The 24,183-nt window shown below is 38.2% G+C and overlaps 1 protein-coding gene across 2 annotated transcripts in view; it reads left to right on the forward strand.

The window, feature by feature from the left end:
* The window catches only part of MPP7 (MAGUK p55 scaffold protein 7), a 230,689-nt gene that overhangs the window by 159,856 nt on the left and 46,650 nt on the right, over positions 1-24,183 (forward strand). For both annotated transcript variants that reach the window (XR_011248147.1, XM_069547756.1), the window contains exons 6-11: positions 3,284-3,415; positions 6,413-6,494; positions 7,396-7,481; positions 11,267-11,341; positions 11,534-11,730; positions 12,203-12,264. Coding sequence is in view for 1 of the 2 variants with exons in the window: in XM_069547756.1 (XP_069403857.1) it covers positions 3,284-3,415; positions 6,413-6,494; positions 7,396-7,481; positions 11,267-11,341; positions 11,534-11,730; positions 12,203-12,264 (634 nt within the window). In the remaining variant the exon portion in view is untranslated. The remainder of the gene's footprint in view (positions 1-3,283; positions 3,416-6,412; positions 6,495-7,395; positions 7,482-11,266; positions 11,342-11,533; positions 11,731-12,202; positions 12,265-24,183) is intronic.

A 24,183-nucleotide genomic window follows, 5' to 3' on the forward strand; every position in this document is an offset into this window, starting at 1 on the left:
TTCCTCCAAGAGATCTTCCTGACCCAGGGATAAAACCTACATCTCTTGCATCCACTGCATTGGCAGGCAGATTCTTTACCACTGAGCCACCTGGGAAGCCAGATGGCAATGGCATCCTTTGAATCATGACAAACCAAAGATGTCCCCAGACAGCCCTCTGTTCCCAGTTACTCTTCTAATCCTTTCTGGGAGCTGTCCATACACAAGCCTTGGCTAAGGACTCAAGAAACTCTGTGTCTGTGTCGCTCACTCTACTCTCATCCCTTTGCTGAGAACTTTAACCCCTTGACCTCCCTAGATTCCCAGCTCTCTCATCTCCACTAAGGAAGACTGCTGCATTCCACCTGGGTTCCTTTTCCTCCAACACAGCCAGGAACCTTGCTCTAGATAGTAAGCTGGGCAGTCTTAGGGCCCACAGTTATTTCCTTTCTCTCAGTGGTCACTATTCTTCTATTTCATGTCCAATGTTTTAAAAAATCATTGGTTCATTATCTTTTTCTGAAAATTTTCTCTAATAGGTACCTAGTAACTTCACCTTCATTTCCATCCTCATTCTTGAACAGTACTTTTGCTAGATACACAATTCTGAGCTGACTATTATTTTTTAATATGTTTTTATCTTCTAGTTATATTGCTGCTTGATCACTCAGTTGTTTTTTTTTTTTTCTTTCTCATGATCTGTGTTTTTCTCTGGTATTTTTAAGAACTACTTTCTGGCATTCTGTCTTTTCACTATGATGTATGTAAGCATGGGTTAATTTTTATTTTTCCTGCTTCCTGAATCTTCAGATTGTGTTTCCCATCAACTGTCAGAAATCTGCAGCTATTATCTCATCAGATATTTTATTATCTTGATGCTGTTCATTCTATCCCTTTAAAAATTTTGTTGGGTACCACAAACCATAAGGGAGAAAATATTATTGGGCTCATTAATTTGGATCCTTTTTTTATAATAAAAAAATACTAATAAGAAAGTGAAAGGACAAGTTACCAAATGGGAGAATGAGAGAATGTATTTATGGCACAAAGCCTTGGATCCAGTGTATTATAAAGAACTGTTACAAATCAAAAAGAGAAAGAGGAAGGGAAAAATGTGCAAGGATCTTGAACAGGCATTTCTTAAAGGTGTTATGAGAATGATGAACTTTCAACCATTAGAAGATACCACTGTATACTCAGAATGGTCAGATTTAAACTAATACTGTAAACTACTGGATCCTGAGACAGAGCTAGAACTCACATAGCTGCTGGTGGGAGTGTAGCTGGAGCAACCTGTTTGTCTCAGCTGCCTGTGTTGAATGACCTAGACATTATACACTTAAATACGCTTAACCCAAATTTGTGTATCTATGCATCAACAGATATGTGCATAATAGAATTGCTTTAATAGCCAAAAGTGAAAACAACCTCAGTGTCCCTCAGAGGCATAATGGGTAAAGAAACTATGAAATATATACACGTTGGAGTGCTGCACAACAATGAAAACAGATGACTACCAGTAACAGCATGGATGAATCTCACTTATTAGCAGGAAAAAGAAACATCTGCTTATGATTCCATTTATGCAGTATTTAAATAGAGGTCATGGTGACTAGGAAGGAGCATACTTAGGGGCCCCTGGAGTTCTGTGTATGTTGTGTTTCTTGCTTGGGTGATATTTACAGGGACATAGACATTTTTGAAGATTCACATTACAGTATGCTTATGAATTATTATAGTCAATAAGAAAGCTTATAGTCAATAAAGAAACCATTTCTTTGCCCTCTTAAGAGCTTCTGTTTCGGCAGATAGCAAATATATACATAAAAGCATAAATGTGGTTAAAAGTTATGAGCATGTGTTAAAGCAAAGAAGATGGTGCTATGAGATCAAGTAACCTGGGGGTTTGCTCTTACATCAGATGTTTTAGTCACTCCTCTAGAGAAAGAGGCCAGTTATATAAGCTGAGTGAGGAGGACAGTGGAGATGAGGTAGGGTTGAAGACAAATACAAGGCTAGAACATGCTTTAGAGTTTGAGTTTGCTTTTCATCCCATGCTCTTCATTCACGGACTGTATAGTCCATGGGGTCACAAAGAGTCAAACACGACTGAGAGACTTTCATTCACTCATTCTTCAACCCCAAACCAGTGTAGATTTACAGGAGTTATTAATAGACCAGTTACATGATTTGCTCTTTTAAGTTTCCAAACAATCACTCTGGCTACACTGTGAGTCATGGATTTGAAAATGAGCCAAAGGTAAATGCAGCTGGACCAGCTGGGGCTTCAGGTAAAAATGCCCCAGGTAAAAAATGATGGCATTGATGATCTCGACCTAGGATATGCCAACTTTTATGTAAAAAGTGTGTGTGGCTTCTATTCAGTTTCACCATTGTAACACGACAGCCAACATAAACAAACCATACGTCAATGAATGAGTGTGGCTGTGTTCCAACCAAGCTTCATTTACAAACTAGGTGGCATAGTCTGCCAACCTCTGCCCTGGACTAAAGAGAAGATAACAAGTGTCAGCATACATGTTAGAAGCAGATTTAACAGGATATGGGCTGGATGTTGGGAGTGTAGCCGAGAGGCGAGGTTTCAAGGATTTCTAAGCTTCTGGCTGGAATAACTGATGGATCATACTGACTGGGGAACAAATCAGTTAGAAGTCTAGACCCAGTCACCCCAAATATACTGATATGTCATGTTTTTCTCATCTTTGGTCTCTAGTGACAATGCAGTTGTTTTGAGAACTTTTACCACCATAACAGTCATGACTAGAAATACCTTTTTTTAAAAATACACATTAGTCACCTGTTACACCAAACATTAAAAAGTGAGAATACCACAGAAGAATGAAAACTTGTTGATTGTATTATCAGTTCTTTTTGTGTTTTCTGCTAATAGAAGGAAAGGGAAAAAAAATTAATGCTTAGTTTCCCCAGTCTCCCGCTGGCCCATTGATCATGTATTTATAGCTCATTTTCTCCCTCCCTTCAAAAGTAACCCTGCCACTCCCCGACACACAGCGCCCCCTCCCCAGCTGCCACCTTTCTAGGATGAACCAGAGGATACACAGCTTAGAAGGTGCCTTATGCTGATTCTTCTTGTCCATTAGTGACCATGGAGGGCTGCCTCTGCTTTTCTGCAGCCCCCTTGCCCAATTTGCAAGAGGTTTCTTTCCAAATAGTTGCATTATTATCGTTGCTGTGCCACAACTAGAACATTGATTTCATTTTCCTCATAGTTGGGTGTGTTTAGGGTTTTATATTGAACACTTTTCACCTTTGACTTTGATAGGCTTTGCTCTCCGTGCATGACACTGTGGCTCAGAAGAATTATGATCCTGTGTTGCCTCCTATGCCCGATGACATTGATGATGAGGAAGACTCAGTGAAAATCATCCGCCTGGTCAAAAATAGAGAACCACTGGTGAGTTTTGGTTCATCTTTTATGCTCAGCCAAGAGTGGATACCATGATAAAGACCAGTCTGATGGGTGCATATCATTTATTCCTCTCTTTAAAATATGCTTCCTCTGTGTCTTCAAACTCAGAAATAAATGGAGCATTCACATCTAAAGGAGATGATGGAGAAAAATAAAAACAGAGCCAAAGAAACTGGCATTCTTTTGGTTATAAACAGCAATCTTTTTAAAGTGTTACTGGTTGGCATTTATAAGGGATGACGTGACATGCACCAACTGCAGCTGATTAGAGATTAAAAAGTGCAACTGAAAATAATTGCTTATGGCTTTTCTAGAAAGCGGATTAATATTAAAGTGATGAGAAATTAACCAGGAATCTGATAGTTCAAAATGTAGATGATGCTATTTGTTTTTGCACCAGGATTTAGGCAGCTCTGCGTCATGTCCAGGGCCTGTGGTAGTGGGACAGTGCCTCCCACTCACCCCCTTAAATCTTCCTTAAAAGGCAAAAGGAACTTTTTGTAGTTAAAGATCTTGACGTGGGGACCATCCCTTGGATTGTCAGGTGGGACCAAGATAATCATAAGGGTTCTTATTAAAGTGAAAGAGGGAGGCAGAAGGGTTAGAGTTACAAAAAGAGATGTGATGATGAAGCAAGGGCTGGAGTGATGAGACCCGGAGCCAAGGGGTGCTTTTGTACAATGCCACATGGAATGTGCCCTTGTTTTATTGGGTTTTGATCTTATTTTCATGCAAGTACATTGCACTAAGAATACTTCAAAGAAGTGTGCTCATAAGGGTTTGGAAAGCAATATGGAAATAGAAAATCTTCAGGAATGTAGGAATCAAGAAGAAGATTGAGTTAAGTGCTATTAATAGTGTCATGTAGAAAGTGAGACACCATTTCTCATGTTCATGTTCAGCAGATAGCCAGCATTTCTATTCCAGGGTCCTATCTATATTGATGCATAAATATATTTCAGGGCCTTTAACAAGTCCTTGAAGTGTTGAGTGCTTTCCGTTCTCTGCATATTCTGGAAGTGATCCCTCCAGCTGTGACTTGAAAAACCACTTGTATGCCAGTGACTCCCAGGTTCCATTTCTCTTACAGATCTTTCTTCTAGTCTTTCAAGTTTGTATGTCCATCATTCTGCCCAGTATCTCCATTTGGATGTCTGGTAGGCATCTCAGTCTTCACGTGTCCAAAAGTCAGCCAATCTTTGTCCCTGAATCTGTTCCACCCTGTGGTTCCCCAGTGGACAGTCTCATCTTTCCAGTTACTCAGCCAAAAGCCATAGCATCTGACGTCCCACAGATACTGTGTCTCAAGGGACCCAGCTGCAAGTCTTCCCACAGCCCTAGATGCCCTGGAATTTATTCACCACTCAATATAGTGACCTGACAGGCACATTCAAAGAGGGAAGAACTGATAATATGCATCTGCAAAAGTAGTATATTTATAACCTTATGAATACAGGGTTATAGAAGGATTCAGAAGATTATTAGTTTTGAATGATAAGGTTAGAAACAGCAATTCTGTTCAGTTTGCTTTAGATAAGTTCTGACTTTGCTACATACTAGTTGTCTGATCTTAGACAAGTCATAACCATTTGTCATGCAATTTCTCATCTACAAAAGATAGATAAGTAGTCTTAAATTAAACTTAAACTCTGGGAGATGGTGGAGGACAAAGAAGCCTGGCATGCTGCAGCCTATGGGATCGCAGAGTCATACACGCCTTAGCAACTGAACAACAATAAACAATTTTAGATTACTAGACCTTTCTGATCATTAGGCATACTTTAGTCAGTTTGAGACACATTCTTAAAGAAAGTAAAAGTTGATCTAACTACACTAATTAGTTGTAGTAAGAATATCACAATTCCAGTCATCTTGGCTGTAAGCTACCTGCAGAAAATACCAGGAATTGGACAGTCTAAGGTTTATAACCATGGAGAGGTACTCATTCAAGTCTTCAGCCTTGAGGGCATGTGTAGGTGATTAAAAATGCCACAAAATCATCCTAGCATGGAGTTATTTAATTTTTTGCTGTTATTAGGTATATATTTGATAGCTATCACATATAAAATAAAATGTCATGTATAAAATGCTTATGAAAACAAAACTAAAAATCCTTTTATAATATCTATTTTATAATACTGTAAATAAATGTGTTCACTATCAAACTTCTTTTTGTGGGGTGAACCTTGCCCCCACCTAATGTGCTTCTCTCCAGCTGTGTAATGTGACATAGATGGTTTGTCTAAACCACTGCCAGTTTCTTGGAAGAAAATCATGAAGAGGCATTCAAAGTAACCATTTGTGCTTGCTATGCTGACAAAAAGTGTTCAGTTGATTTGCTTCTAAACACCCATAAATGAAGAATTTCTGGATTCTTTTTGAAATTATTTCCTAATCTCCTGCCAGAATGTTAGTTCCATTTGTGCTAAGTATAATCCTAGTTCATAAAAACTAGGAGTATCAGATCTTTTTTTTTCTTTCCATTTTGTTTATTATCATCTCTGAGTTTGTTTACTGTAACACTGTAGTAGGAGGGTTGCTGAACAAAAGGTCAGGTGGTCTGGGTTTTAGTTTTCTAGTTCATTTTCTATTCACTTCACCTTCTCTATGTACATGACCTTCTTACAGGGCTTCGGTTAAAGATAAAGGGAAATGAGGAAATACTGTCAAAGTGTAAAAACAAATAGTATTCAAATGTCAGGTTCATAATGGGAAGAAGATATTTATATACTCCATAGTATTGAAGGGAATAAAGATTCAAAAATTTTTGGACTGTGCTGAAAACCTTAGGTGATGTATGCTGTAGAAGACTGTGTGTTTAATGATGAGTATTTGTGAGGTGCCTGACATATCTGTTCCTTCTGCCTCTTTTTAATTTTTTTGTAGCTGTTTTTACATTTTCCAGATAAAGTCCCTATTTCTGCCCTCTTACCACCCGGTATGTGCATTTACCCACAAATACTGTTTTTTTTTTCTTTAAAGGGAGCCACTATTAAGAAGGATGAGCAGACCGGGGCCATCGTGGTGGCCAGGATCATGAGAGGAGGGGCTGCAGACAGAAGTGGTGAGAAGGCACACGTTTGGCGGGTGTGGGCGAGTCACGCGGGCGTTATGGGCCACATTTCTGGTACATAACTGAGAGGATAGCAGGATTTAGACAGTACAACCAAACAGCAATAAGGTATTTTTCTCTATGTTCAAATGTGGTTATTGTTCAGTTGCTAAGTCCTGTCTTGATTTTTTGCGACCGCATGGACTATAGCACCCAGGTTTCCCTGTCCAGCGCCAGTTCCTGGAGCTTGTTCAAACTGATGTCCATTGAGTCAGTGATGCCATCCAACTATCTCATCCTCTGTTGCCCCCTTCTCCTCTTGCCTTCGATCTTTCCCAGTATCATGGTCTCTTCCAGTGAGTCATCTCTTCACATCAGGTGGCCAAAGTATTGGAACTTCAGCTTCAGCATTGGTCCTTCTAATGAACATTCAGGGTTGATTTCCTTTAGGATTAACTAGCTCGACCTCCTTGTTGTCCAGAGGACTCTCAAGAGTCTTCTCCAGCATCATAGTTCAAATGAACCTACCTATTTAAATAAGTTATAAATCTCATTTTGGTTTACTGTCTTCACTTATATGGGCTTCCAAGGTTATAAGACTTATTTCAATGTTTCTGATTTCAAAAGTACTACTAAAAGCATGCAGTCTTTAAAAATACTATTTTGAAGATGAAAGTAATGTGCAGTTTTAGAAAAAGACTGAGATGCTGGTGCTGTTCCTTTGGCAGAGTTGTGAGGTTGTGGTCTTAGAGTCGTTCTCTGGGGGCTCAGCCTCTGAAACCTGAGAGGCATGAGCTATGTTGCCCTCACAGGCACTGGGGGACCACACGGTGCGTTCAGTGTGGACACAGTCACAAACCATGGTTTCTTTTGTAGGTAATGCTGCTGGTTTTCTGAATTTGCTTTTTCTCAGGTCTTATTCATGTTGGCGATGAACTTAGGGAAGTGAATGGGATACTGGTCGAGGATAAAAGGCCTGAGGAAATAATCCAGATCTTGGTAAGCTGAAAATTTATTTTAAAATTGCCATGAAAATGAAATTGAATCGCTGTGTTTCAGACCTGGTAATGAACACAGGATTTGGATTCGGCAATCCAGGATTTGGATCCTGACTCTATTAACTTAATCCCTTGGAAAATACCTTCATCTTTTTATTGCTTCCCTGTATTCATCTAAGAAATGAGAATAAGAAGTAAATCTCTCACTGGAACGTTCAAAGATTCAACGAGCTCCTGTAGGTCAGGAGTTTGACAGGACCCGTCCCAAATTAGGTCTTTAATACACATTGCCAGTGATACATTTATCTCTGGGGCCTGTATTTTCTAGGTATATAAAGTAGTGAAACTAACTTAGATGTCGTAAGTCTAAAATGGAATGAAACTACTATAGGCCTTGGCAATATAAATTCTCAAATTCATTTGTTTATTTATAAGGACAAAATAGAGATTATCCCTGTTACATATAAAAACATATTATTAACCTGTCAAGAGTCTTGGTATCTCAAAACAGACCTCCGTGTATATGAGAATTTAGTAAATGATTAAGAGAGCATTTTAAATGAGTGTGAAAGGAGTGAGATTGTTTCGTAAATGGTATTGGATTAATTGATTATTCAGTTAGAAAAATAGTCCTTATTGTACAACTCACACAAAACTAGATTCCCCCAAATTAAGTTTTTAAAAAGATCATTGTGCTCTGTCATGTCTGACTCTTTGTGACCCCATGTACTATATAGCCCACCAGCTCCTCTGAGGAATTTTTCAGGCAAGAATACTGGAGCAGGTTGCCATCTACTCCAGGGACATCTTCCCAACCCAGGGATTGAACCTGCATCTCGTGTTTCCTGCATTGGCAGGCAGATTCTTTACTATCTTTTTCTTTTTCTTTTTTTTTTTTTTACTACTGTGCCACCTGAGAAGCCCCCATACTACACTTGATCTTAGCCAAAATGCCAAGAAAAAATTTCTGACCTTGATGTGAAATTCAAATAGATGTAATGACTAGAACTGAAAAATTTTTCTACAGGAAAAGATGCTGTACATAAAGTTTAAAAGACAAATGAGGTTATAGGCAAAATATTTTCAATTTATATGATTGAAGGCTCATGTTGTAATGTATATGAGAGTTCTTAACAATCATTAAGAAACAAGCAGTTATAGAACAGCAAAGCATATGTACAGACAAAAATAATCAAAAAACATGATGTCTGAAAAATATTGGACTGATGGTTATTTAAAAGCTTGATAATGCCTAGAGTTAGCCAGATTACAAGGAAATAATGTTTATATGCTTTTGTTTGGTAGGATAAGCTAATAGAATCTTTTGAGATGGCTGTCTGAAACTATCCACTCTAAATTTGTGTACTCTTTAATAAGAAATTCAGCTATTGACTTCCCTGGCAGTTCGGTGATTAAGACTCTGCATTTCCACTGCAGGGAGCATGGGTTCAATTCATGGTCAGGAAACGAAGATCCCACATGCCATGCAGCATGGTCTCACACACATACACACACACAAACACAAAAGTATTCACAAGAAATTCAGCTGTTACAAATTAACCCTAAGGAAATAATTTGGCAAATGTGTATAAACAAGATAGTTTAAAAATATCTAGAAACTATTAAGAAGGTTGCACTGATTGAATAATTGTTCATCCAAGTGATAGATTATTGTGAAGTGTTCACACTGGCTGATAGACCTTATGATTTAGTAATAACAATAGTACTAGTGATTGCTTGCACTGATTGAGCCCTTAGTGATACTGTTGTAAGGGCTTTACATAAATTAAAACACATGCACAAACTAGATGAATGGGAAGGGATTATTGAGAAGACTTGCTTTCTTTCTACTTTCTTTTAGTATTCTTAGTAAGATTAGTGAGTTACTTTTATGATAAGCAGTAGCAACCATATTATCATTTTGAAATCACTGCTTTATGAAATTCTGATATTTATGCTGTTAAACTCCATTTTACTTGAGTGTCTAAGCTGCACTAGAGTTGCTTCCATATGCTGACAAAAACTGATTCTATTCTCTAAAAAAATGAATTTGTTTACAAAACAGAAACAGAGTCACAGATATGAAAAACAAATTTATGGTTCCCAGGGGGCGATGGGGGAGGTTGAGATTGACATATATACACACTGCTATGTATAAAATAGATAACTAATAAGGGCCTACTCGAGAGCAAAGGGAACTCTACTCAATACTCTGTAATGACCTATTGGGAAAAGAATCTAAAAAAACGAATAGGTATATGTATAACTGATTCACTTTGCCGTACAGTGGAAACTAACAATATTGTAAATCACCTATACTCTAATAAAAATTTTAAAAAGTGAAAAAAGGCTGACTCTATGCAGCTTTTCCCATCTTGGCTTTCAGTGACTTTATGCTGATACATTAAAATTGGCTATGGTGGGAGTATTCACACCATGGAAATTGACAGACAGTACTAGTCGGGGTCTTTTTAACCAAATGGTGTCCTGGTTACAGCACTTGCTGATGCTGAGCCTCAGAGAGGTCCATCTTCTCTCCCTCCCTTCCTGTCTCTACCTTTTCCTCTTTTCTTCCATCCTTCATTCCTCTTAAATATGTACCAGATATTTAGAGCTTTTGCAGAGCTTACAATTTAGTGGGGGTACAGACATTAGGGCTTCCCTGATAACTCAGAAGGCAAAGAGGCCACCTGCAATGAAGGAGACCCGGGTTCCATCCCCTGAAGAAGGGAATGGCAACTCCGGTATTCTTGCCTCAAGAGTTCCATAGACAGAGGAGCTTGGGGTCGCAGAGTTGGACAGAACTGAGTGACTAACACTTTCACTACCTTTCATGTTCACTCGAAACATAACCAGTTTGATCAGTAAAACTTGGAAGCGATTTCTTCAACAGATATTCAGAAATAATTGTATAAGTAATTATATAGATCTGGTTATGACAAATGCTAGCTAAAAGAAGGGAAAGAATGGTATAAGAATGTGTTAAAGGAAGACCTACTCTTAAAAATTGTTTTTTCTGAAGTATAGTTGATTTACAATGTCATGCCAGTTTCAGATGTACAGCAAAGTGATTGAGTAACACACACATATTCTTTTTCAGATTCTTTTCTGATACAGGCTATTATAGAATATTGAGCAGAGTTCCCTGTGTTAGACAGTAGGTCCTTGTTACCTACTGTTGTGTGAGTTAGTCAGCAAAGAATTGTGGGTATTGTTGCTTGTTTTCATTAAATTAGACAATCGTTTCATCTTTTAATTAATCTACATCATTTGGTACTTTACTTACTAACCAGAATCTTATAGAGATGAGTGTTCTTCATTATTTTTCTGATGAACCTTGCAACTGATTGAGTCGTGTATTTATAATCACATTACTGACAGTTGTAGGTATTTTGTCCTGGAAAATGAGGTCCTTGGATGTGAAGGTCTGAGCCTCACACGCAGTCTGTTCTTTGCATTTAATCCCGTCTGTGTAAGACACTGTGCACATTCTCTGTCTCTATTTTGAAGTAACATGGATGGTAATACATTCACCGGCGTTTTTAAAGTGCACAGGAGGTAGAAGTGGATTTAGTGGTTAATGTTTTTTAACTTATTTGACAAACTTTAGCACTTTCTCACATTACAGGAATTTCTACAAAAATAGTTTCCTTGGTTTGTTTTATCTAAGAGTAGAAAATCCCAAGCTTGTAAATTTGCAGACTTATTTCATTTTCTACCTATTTTAGTTCCTTTTTCTTTGGTTCCCGAGGTTTTCTTATAACACTTTCTTTCCTCTGATAACAGGCTCAGTCTCAGGGTGCAATAACATTTAAGATTATACCCAGCATCAAAGAAGAGACACCGTCGAAGGAAGGCAAGGTAATCATTCCTTAGAAATCCTTTTTCTTTCCCCCCAGGAGGAACTGATGTTTTTCCATTCAATACATATCTTCTCTGTCTCAGCAAGTTGACCTTAATATTCTGTTTTTTAAATAAATCAGAGTTAGAAGAATACTGGCCATTTCACATTTACTCTTATATTTATTCATCGTAAATGGAACTCTCTTCTAGATGTTTATCAAAGCGCTCTTTGACTATGACCCTAATGAGGATAAAGCAATTCCATGTAAGGAAGCCGGGCTTTCTTTCAAAAAGGGAGATATTCTTCAGATTATGAGCCAAGATGATGCAACGTGGTGGCAAGCGAAGCATGAAGGAGATGCCAACCCCAGAGCAGGACTGATTCCCTCTAAGCATTTCCAGGAAAGGTGAGTTCCTGGCGCAGAATCATGGCCTGTCTGCAGCTGACCTTTTGTTCCCTGCAAAATACCATTTCAGCATAGTTGTGATAAAATAAGCCCTGAAACCTTGCCTTCGAAGCCTTTATCCCTCAGGTTTGGGTTTCTGTTTTGTCTAATGAAGTATGAATAATGACCAAAAATAACATGACAGTCTCAGGTCATATTCACTTTTTGTTATGAAGCAAATGGAAAATAGCACATTAATATCTGAACCTGCATTGATGTGAAAGCTAGAAGAAAAAAAAAGTGATTTCAGAGTCGGGAGAATTTATAAAAATTTGGAAGTTAGAGGATTTATTTCTTAATTTGAGTAGATTGCATTGTATTCATTTTTTCCTCCAAGTTTCCATTTTTTCTTAAGACTTTTAGTATTTTGGTATTATATTAGTCTTGGATCTGTCCTGAAAATTGATAGGCATATTGACCTTCTTTTCCCCAGGAGACTGGCTCTGAGACGACCAGAAATAGTCCAGCCCCTGAAAGTTTCCAATAGGAAATCATGTAAGTTTGTTAATAAGAATGCAGAAAACCTAAACCTTGCTGTTTATTTTTGACTATTATAGCAGGTGTTTGTGGTAGAATAAGAGGTCCTATTATGTGTGGTAACTTTTGGATCATTTCATAAGAACCAACAAGTAAGAAATTCGTAATGGGAAAGGCAAAGTGAATCTTTTGGAGAAAGGGGTCTTTGGGGTTGTTTATAATAAACCCATGACTCACTCTTTAAGGAAAAAAAAAAGATTGCTACTCTTTTTGTTTTCTGAATTTAGGTATTTTATATTGTAACCTAAAATGCATCTCTTATTTCTCTAAAGCTAAGAGGTTTGGTTCAGATAATTCTTGGTAAAGATTAGAGGGGAAAAAAAAAATCCATCATTTTCTTGGGCACAAAAGCACTTGTGCCTAAAACAGTTGCTCTTGTTCTATTTTGTTCCTTGTCTGTTTTGACATCATAGTAGCTCTGACCTTCACCCTGTCTGTTCAGAGTTATTACCAGACTAGATTAAAAGAAAATAAGAGTAAGAAAAACAAGGATGTAGGATTGCTGGAAGAGATAGTGTGGTTTTTCTTTCAACCTACCCTTCTCTCAGCCTCTTTTGACTTCCCATCTCCCACCTCTTAGAAGTCCCCAGCTTATCTTTAAATGTCCTGCCTTGTCTTCTTTGTTTCATGGTTCTAGGTATTTTAAGAGTTTAAAAAAAGACCTTTGTTTTCAGCATAGAAATTGTACATTAAAAGGTGAAATGAGCAAATAAGCGGTCCTGGAATTATACACCAACATCTGTTTTTGGTATCGCTGCACTTTCACATCTCCTGTTATGTCTGTCAGTTAGTAGGAGCATAGAGCCCAGGAATCACGTTAGAAGGGAGCCAAACTGCAGTCGAGTATAAATCTCACCAGCAGGCCTCAAGCAGAGCACTGATGCAAAAGCCTGCTTGTTCTTGCTCTGTTCAGTCTGGGCAGAAGGAAAAAACCCTTATCGTAGACAGCCACGTGGACTGTGACACTGAGGGCTTCAAGTTTAACCAGAGTGTGTTGCGTTGTTCAACGTGATGAATTTTCACTGGGAGCACATCCAGAGGAAAGGAGCTTTGAGGCCCCTACCTGACTTGCTCTCTGAGGGACTTTTGAATTTGAGGGCCTGCACACTTCTTATATATGTGGGACAAAATATGTATAACCTGAAAATGAAATATATGTGATTCTACTCAAATCTGAATGCATACTCAAATTGGCTTGAGTTTTAGACAATGTAGAAATGTACAATTGGTTATAATTATGAATGTTCACTTACGTAAAATTTTTGAGAGATGTATTTTTTTTTCTTTAAAGAACTGTACAAAGTAGAGAGGTTGTCTTTTTAATAGCTCTGCCCACTGGTTTCGGTATAAATGTTTGTGAATGTAAGAGGCTGTGTGTGTGTGTGTGTGTGTGTGTGTGTGTGTGTAGAAGCACTAATCATAATGGAGACTTTTTGTCTTTGAATGTACATAATTTCTTTTATATGTTAATACTCTAGTATCTGAGCTGAGGACTTGTCTTTATGGAATGTGGAGGACCTTTCACGCTTTTTTTCCTTTTCTTCTTGTCTCTCTTTTTTTTAACCTAGATTTTAATTCACTGAGAGATGCATTGTTCTCATATTTGGGTGTTCCTTATTTTTAAATAAAAATAAATCTGCTCAGTATTAGCTGAAGTAAATCACTAGCATATAGTAAATACAGCCTTGTTCAGAGAAGCATTATATTTCTGTGAAAATTAAATAGAAAGCCAATGTCTTTATTCTCAAAGAATTGAAATTCCATTTGAAATTTCTTTGAATGTTGTCTCATAAACCCCTGAACTCAAAAGTTATGCAAAAATCATTGCAGTGGATCTGAACATTTTTAAAAGCATTTAAAAGCACTTTTGTTTTGTAGCCTGTGTATTTGAAAATGACTTTTTAAAAAATGTAACAGAATCTCATAAAAGCCATCTGACTCAACACTTCCTGGACTTCAACTTTTGGTACTTAGATTGTTGGAGTAGAATATTCATGTTTTCATGCCCTTTGCTGAATTGTAGAATAATACTATGAAGAAAAGCAGAAAGCTAATATAAAGTCTTTTATTTTTATATTTCATTTTCTTGAAAAAATCTACTATATATATTTTATAATCATTCTATTTAATTACATTGAATAACATATAATAAGTTTTAAAGTTTCTGATTTAATATAAAATTTCTAAAAGAAGAATAATCTACCTTGGTGTTTATAAATTTATGGAAAAAACTCATGTTTATAAAAATTTTCTTCACAAAATTTCACAATGGCATGTAAAACCTAGGAAGATAATGGTTAAGGCATGGAATTTAGAAAAATGACTAGTCTAAAAATGTCAAATTAGCCAGTTAACTTTTCCACAAAGTGATTGCTTTTGCATTACTAGTGTTTTACTCTTTATTTTAGTACACTTTATCACTGAAGTGTGCATGGAGGGAAAGTGTGTGGGTAATGGCCCTGGTACCATAGGGGTTCAGTTAGTGTGAGTGTAGAAGTCAAGAAGGGTTGGCGCATCCCAGGGTTGTGTTATCTCTGCCTTTGTGTTTGTGCTAGAACTCTAGTTCCTGGCTCCATTAGACCCAGAATAAAGTAAATCAATTTTATTCGGAATAAAATTAGAAGACTTCTTCAGGCTTTACAACTGCCATCCTTATATGCAAAATTCTGAGTGTATGTGGTATTCAACCTTGATGCTTAGTTATAGTTCCTCTCCTTCAGAATCCACGTATATCTAATACATATCCAGAAAAATGGGCTCCTCAAACAAAATAATTTGCTTCTTACGCATTCTTTAAAACTAAAACAGGAACTCTTCAAACTAAAACATTCCTGAATCTTAGAGGTTTGACGTAACAACTCATCTCCTCCTCTTCCACTTCCTCCTCCTCTTATCCAACAAAGAAATTTTTTAACTTTTTATTTTATATTGGAGTGTAGCTGATAAACAATGTTGTGATAGTTTCAGGTGGACAGCAAAGGGATTCAGCCATCCATATACTACATGTATCCATTCTCCCCCAAAATCCCCTCCCATCCAGGCTGCCATGTAACATTGAGCGGAGTTCCCTGTGTCATACAGTAGATCTTTCCAACAAAGAAGTTTATTTAGAATTTTGTCTGCTTGCCTTCCCTGCTTCATCTAATGCTAGGCTGTCACATAATGAATGTTAATAATAGAAGAACAGAGCTGGAAAGCTGACAGGTGTTCTTTGCTGTGATGAGGGTTTAGATTGTTACCAGGACACAGGGTGTTTGGGGCTGAGTACGAGCACATTTTATGTCTCAAGGGGTACATAGGGATAGATATCCTGACAGACGACTTGGCAGCTTGCGATACTTGTGTTGATATAATTTAAAGGAACTATGTTTCTTCTGTCAAAGCTGATTTTTATAGTTCATTTGCATATATAATACCATATGATGTCACCTAACTTCTAAAAAGAAATATGAATTTCTTTGATTACTTGAAATATTATTTGTTCCCTTTCTATTGAAACATAAGTATATAAGTTAGGAATTACTTCTTAGTAGCATGAACTTTAACTTCAATTCGATGTCATTTATATTTAAATTGAGTCTGTGTGGGATTCAGAAAAGACTCTTATTCATGGAGTCTATTTTACTGCAGAATGTTCAAGTATGATATTTATTTACAGTGCTTATTTTCCTGGTTTTAGTTATCAAAGTATAAATACCTGAATATTTCTAATAATGATGATTGAATATTAATGAAAATATTTTCTTTTACAAAATAGCTTTAATAGAATTCCAGTTATAAAAACACAAAATTGTACAACTTACTGACTTTTTAAAAGTTAGAAGGTAGAGACACAGAATATTTTAGAATTTGTTTTAGCCAATGTTGATTGTTATCATGTGGGTAAAAAAGAAAACATTTAACTGCAGTCAAAGGGTGTCCATTGAAATAGAGTCACCAGGTTCATTCAAAAACAAACATTTTGTGAACTGAAGATCACAGTCTACTAGCAATAAAATTGAAACATTGAGGAAAAGAGTGAATTCATTCACATGGTACCAGTGATCTGGAAGGCCAAACATTTGGGAACAAGATATATATGTATATATCATTACTCTACAGGCTGTTGTAACGGTACTTTCCAAGTTGAGTAAGCCCCTTCTTCCTGGCATCTTAGATAATGTTTATTTACTGTTTTCACGCATACATTTAATTCAGAAATTAACAAATAGATTACGTTCTTAAGTTTGTGTGTCTTAATACTTTGTCACACACTTTCTGAATATTGGTGGGATTGTGTGTAAGAGAAACATAGGAGGTTTTAAAAATATGGGAAATACTTTTTTGCCCCGACGGCTTTTGGGAGATATCAAAGATCAGTTTGTGTAGAAAGAGGTGTAGATGAATTAAGTTGGAAATTGCACATCCAATCATGAGATGGTTGAGGTGAAGACCTTTCTTGTTGTTGCTTAGTTTTCATCTCAATAAATTGTGATCTCCTCACACACATAAAGATAAGACTGTCAGGGTGTATGTGTTTAGCTTTTCCATGTGAGAGATTCTCAACCATATTGTCTTTTGCCGTTCATACAGGTAAGAGAGTTGACCAGCGGTTAGAGGTCTGCTCTGTGGTCATGGATCCCTGCAGCCTTTAGGGGAGATTACAGTGAGGGGTGAGCGGTCTGAGAAAGCAGTTTCTAGAGCAGGGCCTAACTCTGCCCCAGAGAATATGCCATCAATACAGATGCAGTTTCTCCACTTGTCAGGAGCATCTGATGGGTCCCACTCTGGTAACCTCCAGCAACAAGTCCATCCTGCTGGGGGTGCAGTGCTTTTCCTTCCTCTGAGGACATTGCTCTCTCTCATTGTGACCTTGGTCTGTCTCTCTGCTGTGCTTTTTATAATTGTTACATCCTGCATGTTGGTGCTCAGTGATGTAGAGTGGACTCTTGCTGCGGCTGGGAGAGGAGAAGGCCCTTCCCTGGCTCCCCTGGCAGGCAAACACCTATGAGGCTGAGGATTCTGGGTGGGCAGAGGCTGGAGCAGTGGAGGGTGGAGGGAGGTAGACAGGAACCTTGACAGAAATCTGTTATTTCCAGGGACCTTTCCCTTGACTTACGTTTCCTAGTTTGAAGCTCTAGGTATTAAAAAGTGACTTTTGGTGTGATTGCATGGTAATTCAAAACTCAGACTCTGGAACTGGACTGCATGGGTCCACATCCTAGTTGTGCCACTTATGAGTGCCTTATCCCTCTCTACCTCTGATTTCCCATCTGTAAAATGGGGATAATACTTCCAGCCTCATAGGGTTGTTGGAGAATTATGTAACGTTATGCGTTTGATGTGCATCCAGCAGTGCCTAACTGAAGCAAGAGTCCTGCAGCTTACCCCAGCTCTCTTCTGAGATCCACCTTTTCCTCTTTGCTTTTTCTACTGGGTTCTGTTAAGCATGATACTTGCTGTTGGATATTTACGTGTATGTTATGTCATGCTAAAGATACCATTTCTTCCTATTTTGGAATTGCAAGGAGGGAATATTCTTTTGAGATTTTATACAGCATATTTAGGACCTCTTATTAGGGGTTTCCCTGGTGGCTTGGAGGGTAAAGCATCTGCCTGCAATGCGGGAGACCTGGGTCCAATCCCTGGGTCAGGAAGATCCCCTGGAGAAGGAAATGGCAACCCACTCCAGTATTCGTGTCTACAGAATCCCATGGACTGAGGAGCCTGGTGGGCTACAGTCCACAGGGTCACAAAGAGTCGGACATGACTGAGTGACTTCACTTTCACTTTTCATTAGAATATGAAATGTACATATGCTGCATATATTTTAAGTTACAGATTTTATTTTTATGTGGATGGACTTGGTGTTTTAATTTGTGTGTGTGTGTGTGAGAGAGACATGGCTTTTTATCATCTGATTTATGTAATGTGGAGTCTTTAACCGAGAATGCAATATTCAGTCTATCTTATTGTGTATTATCACAAAGTACACTCTGTTTAACAATCTATTAATGCTTTACAGCAGAAATGTCTGAGATCACAGATTGGTCAGTCTTTAACATGACCTGTTTTTATTTCCACTTAGATGTTGGGCTTGGCTATCGTGTGTCACATCCCTTCATTGTTTGCTTTCTAATCACTTGTTTTAAATGCACTTGGTATTTCAGAGCTCCTAAGAAATGAGGATAAATAAACTCACAACTTGAGTGACTCATACTGTAAACCTGAATAGTAATAATTTGCTTGTCGTCTTGGCAAATGACTGTCCCAATAAAGCTAACGCAGTTTGAAGACCCATGGGTATTTGAAAAGTAAAAATAAGATGTTGTGCACACTTTCTCCAAAGTGTTTTCTTTGGCTTCTGTGCTGTCCTGTGAAGAGAGAAACGAGCAGAGAGCTATTCTGATTGGTCCTGTTCACTCAGTAAGGTCAGGTAGCAAAACATCTCCTGCCTTGACTTGTGGTTACAATGTTCTTCTGTTAAATATCCAGTTCTCCCTCCTCCATTAACTGAAGAGCAGTCTCCTAGGTCAAACCTAACTCATAATGCCTTCTTATTAGTAACTTAAGAATTATTTCAGATTACTTCTTAAAATACTTTTCATCATGTAATATAGACAGAATAAAAACAAAGGGTTCTGTCTGACTCATTTCATATCTATAATAAATTGATGACAGTTGTCAGGATATTGTTACATTTACAGGATATATAGACACTTTAAGGGCAAAATTTGTTGCTTCAAAAATATTTACTTCTTTTTACTATTTTCATCATGAAATATCCTTAGTTCTAAATAGTTTAGAAATAGAACTGTGCTGTGAAAATTAATATAATCCGCTTATAGAAGGTATTTTTAAGAAATGCTGATGGTTTTTTCCGGTTATTTTCCCTTTTGGGTGTTTAATAAACTATATGAAGACTTTTGTGTTTTTACTGCTTAAGTGTATACATTATTTTTAGACCATAACTACAGTGTAGTCTAAAATGTAGTTTTTCAGATTCTATTTTATTCTTTTGAAATATTTAAAATACATTTGTTTTTTCCCTTTGGCTTTTCTAAGATGAGGAGACAGTTGAGAGTGGTAGGTGGATTTTTTTTTTTTTTGGTCCCTTGGGTGCAGTATCGTCCTACTTTAATTGTATTTTCTGCACATTTAATCATTTCCTCTTTTTCTTTTTTTTGTGCTTCTCAGAGGAAATTAAAGGTACATGTATACAAGTTTCCCTGCATAGTCTAGTAATTTTGTTTAGTGCACATATGTAGAGGATTAAATTGACCATAGTAAGCAGTTTATATTTAAAAGATAATTGTACATCCTAACTTTCATCTTGACATTATAGTACCCGCAGTCATGGTTGGACTTTGTTTTAGAAAGAAATGTACACTTTTTTTTTTTTTTTTGCTTCATAAAGCAGCAGTATACATAGTATTCTAATGTAGTACATTACTTTTATCTGTAATAGTCTCAAATAAAGATAAATGAAGAAAACAGTGCTATTCATATCTACTGACAGACTTATTACCTAAGAATGTGGGGAGCATCTTCTTAACTATTTAATTTCTGCACAGTTTGTGCTATTAGTCTTAGAAGTATATTTGTGTAAAGATGAGAAGCCTAAAATAGTTAGGACCCCACTACTTAAATTAAAAACTTAAGATTTGCATAACCCAGTATTTGTTTAATTCTTGTCAATAATTAATAGCATATTATTTATTTTAAAATGTTTTCATCTGTTCATTTTTTTTTAACAAAAGAAGGGCTGTGTCTTCATTTTAACCTTTCTGTCTACTCCAGTGAGCCAAAACAAGTGCTATATTTTACATATTCTCAAAGAGCCTGATTTACAAAAATAAATTTACTTTGGGGATCAAGTGGTATAATTTTCTTGATTGATAAAATATAAATGTATCAGACAAGTCTGTTAAAATGTTCTTGGCACTGCAATTAAGGCACTTCCAAAGAAGTGTGAAAAAAGAATTGCATGATGTTTCAAAATGTTACTGTAAACTTAAATATAAAACAAAATGTTTTATGTTTAAGAGTAGCATTGTGAGGGCTGTTCTTTGGTGTGCTTTATGATTGTTTGAAGTGATTTATTTTTTTGCATCTGTGGCTGGGCTTCTAACTGTTCTGCTTTGTTTCTCGGCTTTCGTTCTGTCTGCTCTTACACTCCATCCAGAAGATGCTGAATATGGTGGTATCAGCAGTGGAACCTATCTCGGTGAGCAATTAGTCATGGAAGAGGAGTTCTTTCTTTCTGTTGCTTTCTTCAAACCCATTATACTGTTTTGTCTTAAATTAGCATATTTATATTAGCATGCTCTGCTATCAGTCAGGGGTAGCATGAACCTTTATTTTAAACTGGCTCAATTGGTTGGACACAAAGGTATTCAAAATGTGCTTTGGTTTATTATTCAGGAAGCTTCCCAGATGCTCTGTTTTTGAAAACCATGGTAATTTTTTGATAGAGGATGACAAAGCATCTATGTGTGCTAAATAAGTTTATTGAATTAGTTGTGTCTGGATTTCTCTAAATTATCTAGCTAGCTGTAAATTATTCAAAACTTCTAAATAACTTGCATCTTTCTAAATAACTGTGGTTCCATTTTCTAATGACTTATTATTCCTATAACCCTCACCACCCCCCCCCCCAAAATACCCACTGATCAGCTCCCTGTGCAATTAAAGTTTATGATTAACTTGCTCCTCTGTTTTGGATGGAAATTTTTCCACTTTGGAGATGCCAAGGGATGTTATAAACAAAAGTCAGGATATCCAGAGATTGTTAAAGCCTTCAGAGTTATCTTCATCTCAATTTAGACCTTTCCTCGCTCTGCTGTGTGTTGGAACACTGACAAATACTTCACTTGCGGTCATGAGGGATAGTGGCATGGAAACTCAGTTTGAGAGAGAAGTCTTTCAATCTCCTTATTTTAAGATTAATATTTAGCAATATTTATGTATATGATGATAATATCTCTTGGTTATTAAAGAACGGTGCCAGATCCTGTATTTGTTATTTAATATATATCTTACCTCCCTTTTTAAATAAAAAAAAAATCTTATCTCTCATATGGTGAAATTGGTGGTATTTTATCCACTTAAAAAGAAAAAAAAAGAAACTGAGACACAGAAATCTTACCGGATTTACCAAAGACAACACATGTTGCATCCTGGTTTCAAATCCACAGCTATGTAGGTATAATACCTACTGTGTCTTTTACAGTATGCTGCCCTCTAGCTTTTCATTCTACAAAACAAACCACAAAAATATTGCAGATCATAGGGTGTTTTAATTTATATGCTGGGAAAACTATAATTTACAGAGAGAGAATTGGATGATCAGAGAGAGGTTAAAATTTCCTCAATTCTTCACTCAATTCAGAACAATACAATGTGCCAGATACTCTGTATATTAATCGATCCCCTCTTACAATCTTAGAATCCTTAATGGCTTCAAACCAGAGGCATTGATTAGTCCCCTGATCCTGTGGTCAGCTGGGCAGTTCTGGTCTGTGTCAGCCTGACAGATGGCTGCAGGCTGGTTGTTTGGCTGGGGTCTGCCTGGTCTGGGGGGCAGGAGTGCTCAGTTGGGCAAACTTGTTTCTATCCCACATAGTTTTTCATCCTCCAGTAAGCTACCCATGTAGAGGTCTCGAGACTCTGCAGAGCCACAAGAGAACCATCGCTGGTATGTAAGTGCAATGAAGCCCCTGCTTATATCACATCTGCTGATGGCCCATTGGCCAGAATAAGTCTTTTTGCCACGCCAGAGTCTGTCGGGGGTTGATAGGTGGACTGCCCTGGAAGTTGGGGGACAGGGAGAAGCCGTCACTGCAAACTTTTGCCTGTTTCTGAACTAGAAAGAGGGGCACCTATCCTTGGTCTGTGTATATCTATCCAGTGAAGAACTGTGGCATACTGTGCGTGGGGTTCTCAAGGCAAGAATACTGAAGTGGTTTGCCATTGCCTTCTCCAGTGGACCACATTTTGTCAGAACTCTCCACCATGACCTGTCCATCTTGGGTGGCCCTACACGGCGTGGCTCATAGTTTCATTGAGTTAGACAAGGGTGTGGTCCATGTGATCAGTTTGATTAGTTTTCTGTGATTGTGGTTTTCATTCTGTCTACCCTCTGATGGATAAGGATAACAAGCTTATGGAAGCTTCCTAATGGAAGAGACTGACTGAGGGGAAAACTGGGTCTTGTTCTGATGGGCAGGGCCATGCTCAGTAAATGAGATGGTTGGATGGCATCACTGACTCGATGGGCATGAGTCTGAGTAACCTGGAGTTGGTCATGGACAGGGAAGCCTGATGTGCTGCAGTCCATGGGGTCACAAAGAGTCAGACATGACTGAGCGACTGAACTGACTGAACTGAACTGAAGAACTATGGCATAAAGGATTACTGGATGAATGTCAGCTTCCCTGGTGGCTCAGATGGTAAAGAATCTGCCTGCCATGCAGGTGGCCCGGGTTTCATCCTGAGGTGGGGAAGAGCCCCTGGAGAAGGGACTGACAAACCTTTCCAGTATTCTTGCCTGGAGAATTTTGTGGACAGAGGAGCCTAGTGGGCTCCAAGTCTGTGGGGTCGCAAAGAGTTGGACACAACTGAGTGACTAACAAACACTTCACATAAAATACGGTAATTCAGAGGATGTGATGATCATCTGAGGCTGGGGCAGTGAGGGGGTTGGTCCCATGAGAGGGGACGCTGGAACAGGCTCGGTGGTTTAGGCAGAATCAGTTAGTGCCAGGGGATGAGGGCAGGAGTAGCAGTATGGACAGGGGTGGCTGTTGCAGAGCACAGGGTGACAGGTGGGTGGCAGCACTGAAAACTGACCGTCGTGCTTGATGGTGTGAGATCTTCAGCGGCAGGCCAAGTAGCTTACACACTTCATTAGCATTTTACCTGGTTTTTGGACTCACGCAATTCTTTGTATAAAATTTCATCCAAAGTATGAGATACAGGTTTTATTCTACATCTCTCTGATAGAATGTAGGGTTTTATAAAGTTAATGTTTAGTAGATATGACTTGAAACTCAAAAGCAAAGGTGATTAGCACAGTGGGCTGCTTTCAAGAGCTGAAAGGGCATGAGTTCTGATAAAATGCCACTGCATCTGGCAACTCGGAATCACTGCTGACGCCTGAGAAATGACTTTACTGGAAGCCAAAGCCTTGCAAGTGAGGGTGGACTGTGAAGGGAGAGGTCAGCTGAGGTCAAGATGGTTTGTGTAGTTGAGGATGTGAAGTGAAGTGAAGTCGCTCAGTCGTGTCCGACTCTTTGTGACCCGTGGACTAGCCCACCAATCTCCTCCATCCATGGGATTCTCCAGGCAAGAATACTGGAGTGGGTTGCCATTTCCTTCTCCAGGGAATCTTCCCGACCCAGGGATTGAACCCAGGTCTCCCACATTGCAGGCAGACGCTTTAACCTCTGCAGTTTAGTGGGAGAGGATAATTGGTTCATATCTGTAGGCAGAAATAAAGGATTGATGGTAAAGGAATAAGTTCTGAGATAGAAAGTGGTTCCTTGATCAAAATCCCAAACCAGATGAGATTGGGTGGAATTAAGACCACAGGATCTTTATCACTTAGATCAAGTGAAGCCTGCAGATACCACAGGTCCCAGGAAAACATTCTTTAGAAAGTGCAGAGGGCTTAGTCCTTCCAAGAGACCACTCTGTGGTTGTTCCAGTTGCTTCCGTTGTGTCCGACTCCGTGACCCTATGGACTGTAGCCCGCCAGGCTCCTTTATCCATGGGATTCTCCAGGCAAGAACACTGGAGTGGGTACCATGCCCCTCTCCAGGGGATCTTCTCAACCCTGGGATCGAACCCTTGTCTCTCATGTTTCCTGCACTGGCAGGCAGGTTCTTTACCACTGGC

Source organism: Ovis canadensis, chromosome 13 (genome assembly GCF_042477335.2).
Source record: "Ovis canadensis isolate MfBH-ARS-UI-01 breed Bighorn chromosome 13, ARS-UI_OviCan_v2, whole genome shotgun sequence".
In the NCBI taxonomy this organism is placed as follows: domain Eukaryota; kingdom Metazoa; phylum Chordata; class Mammalia; order Artiodactyla; family Bovidae; genus Ovis; species Ovis canadensis.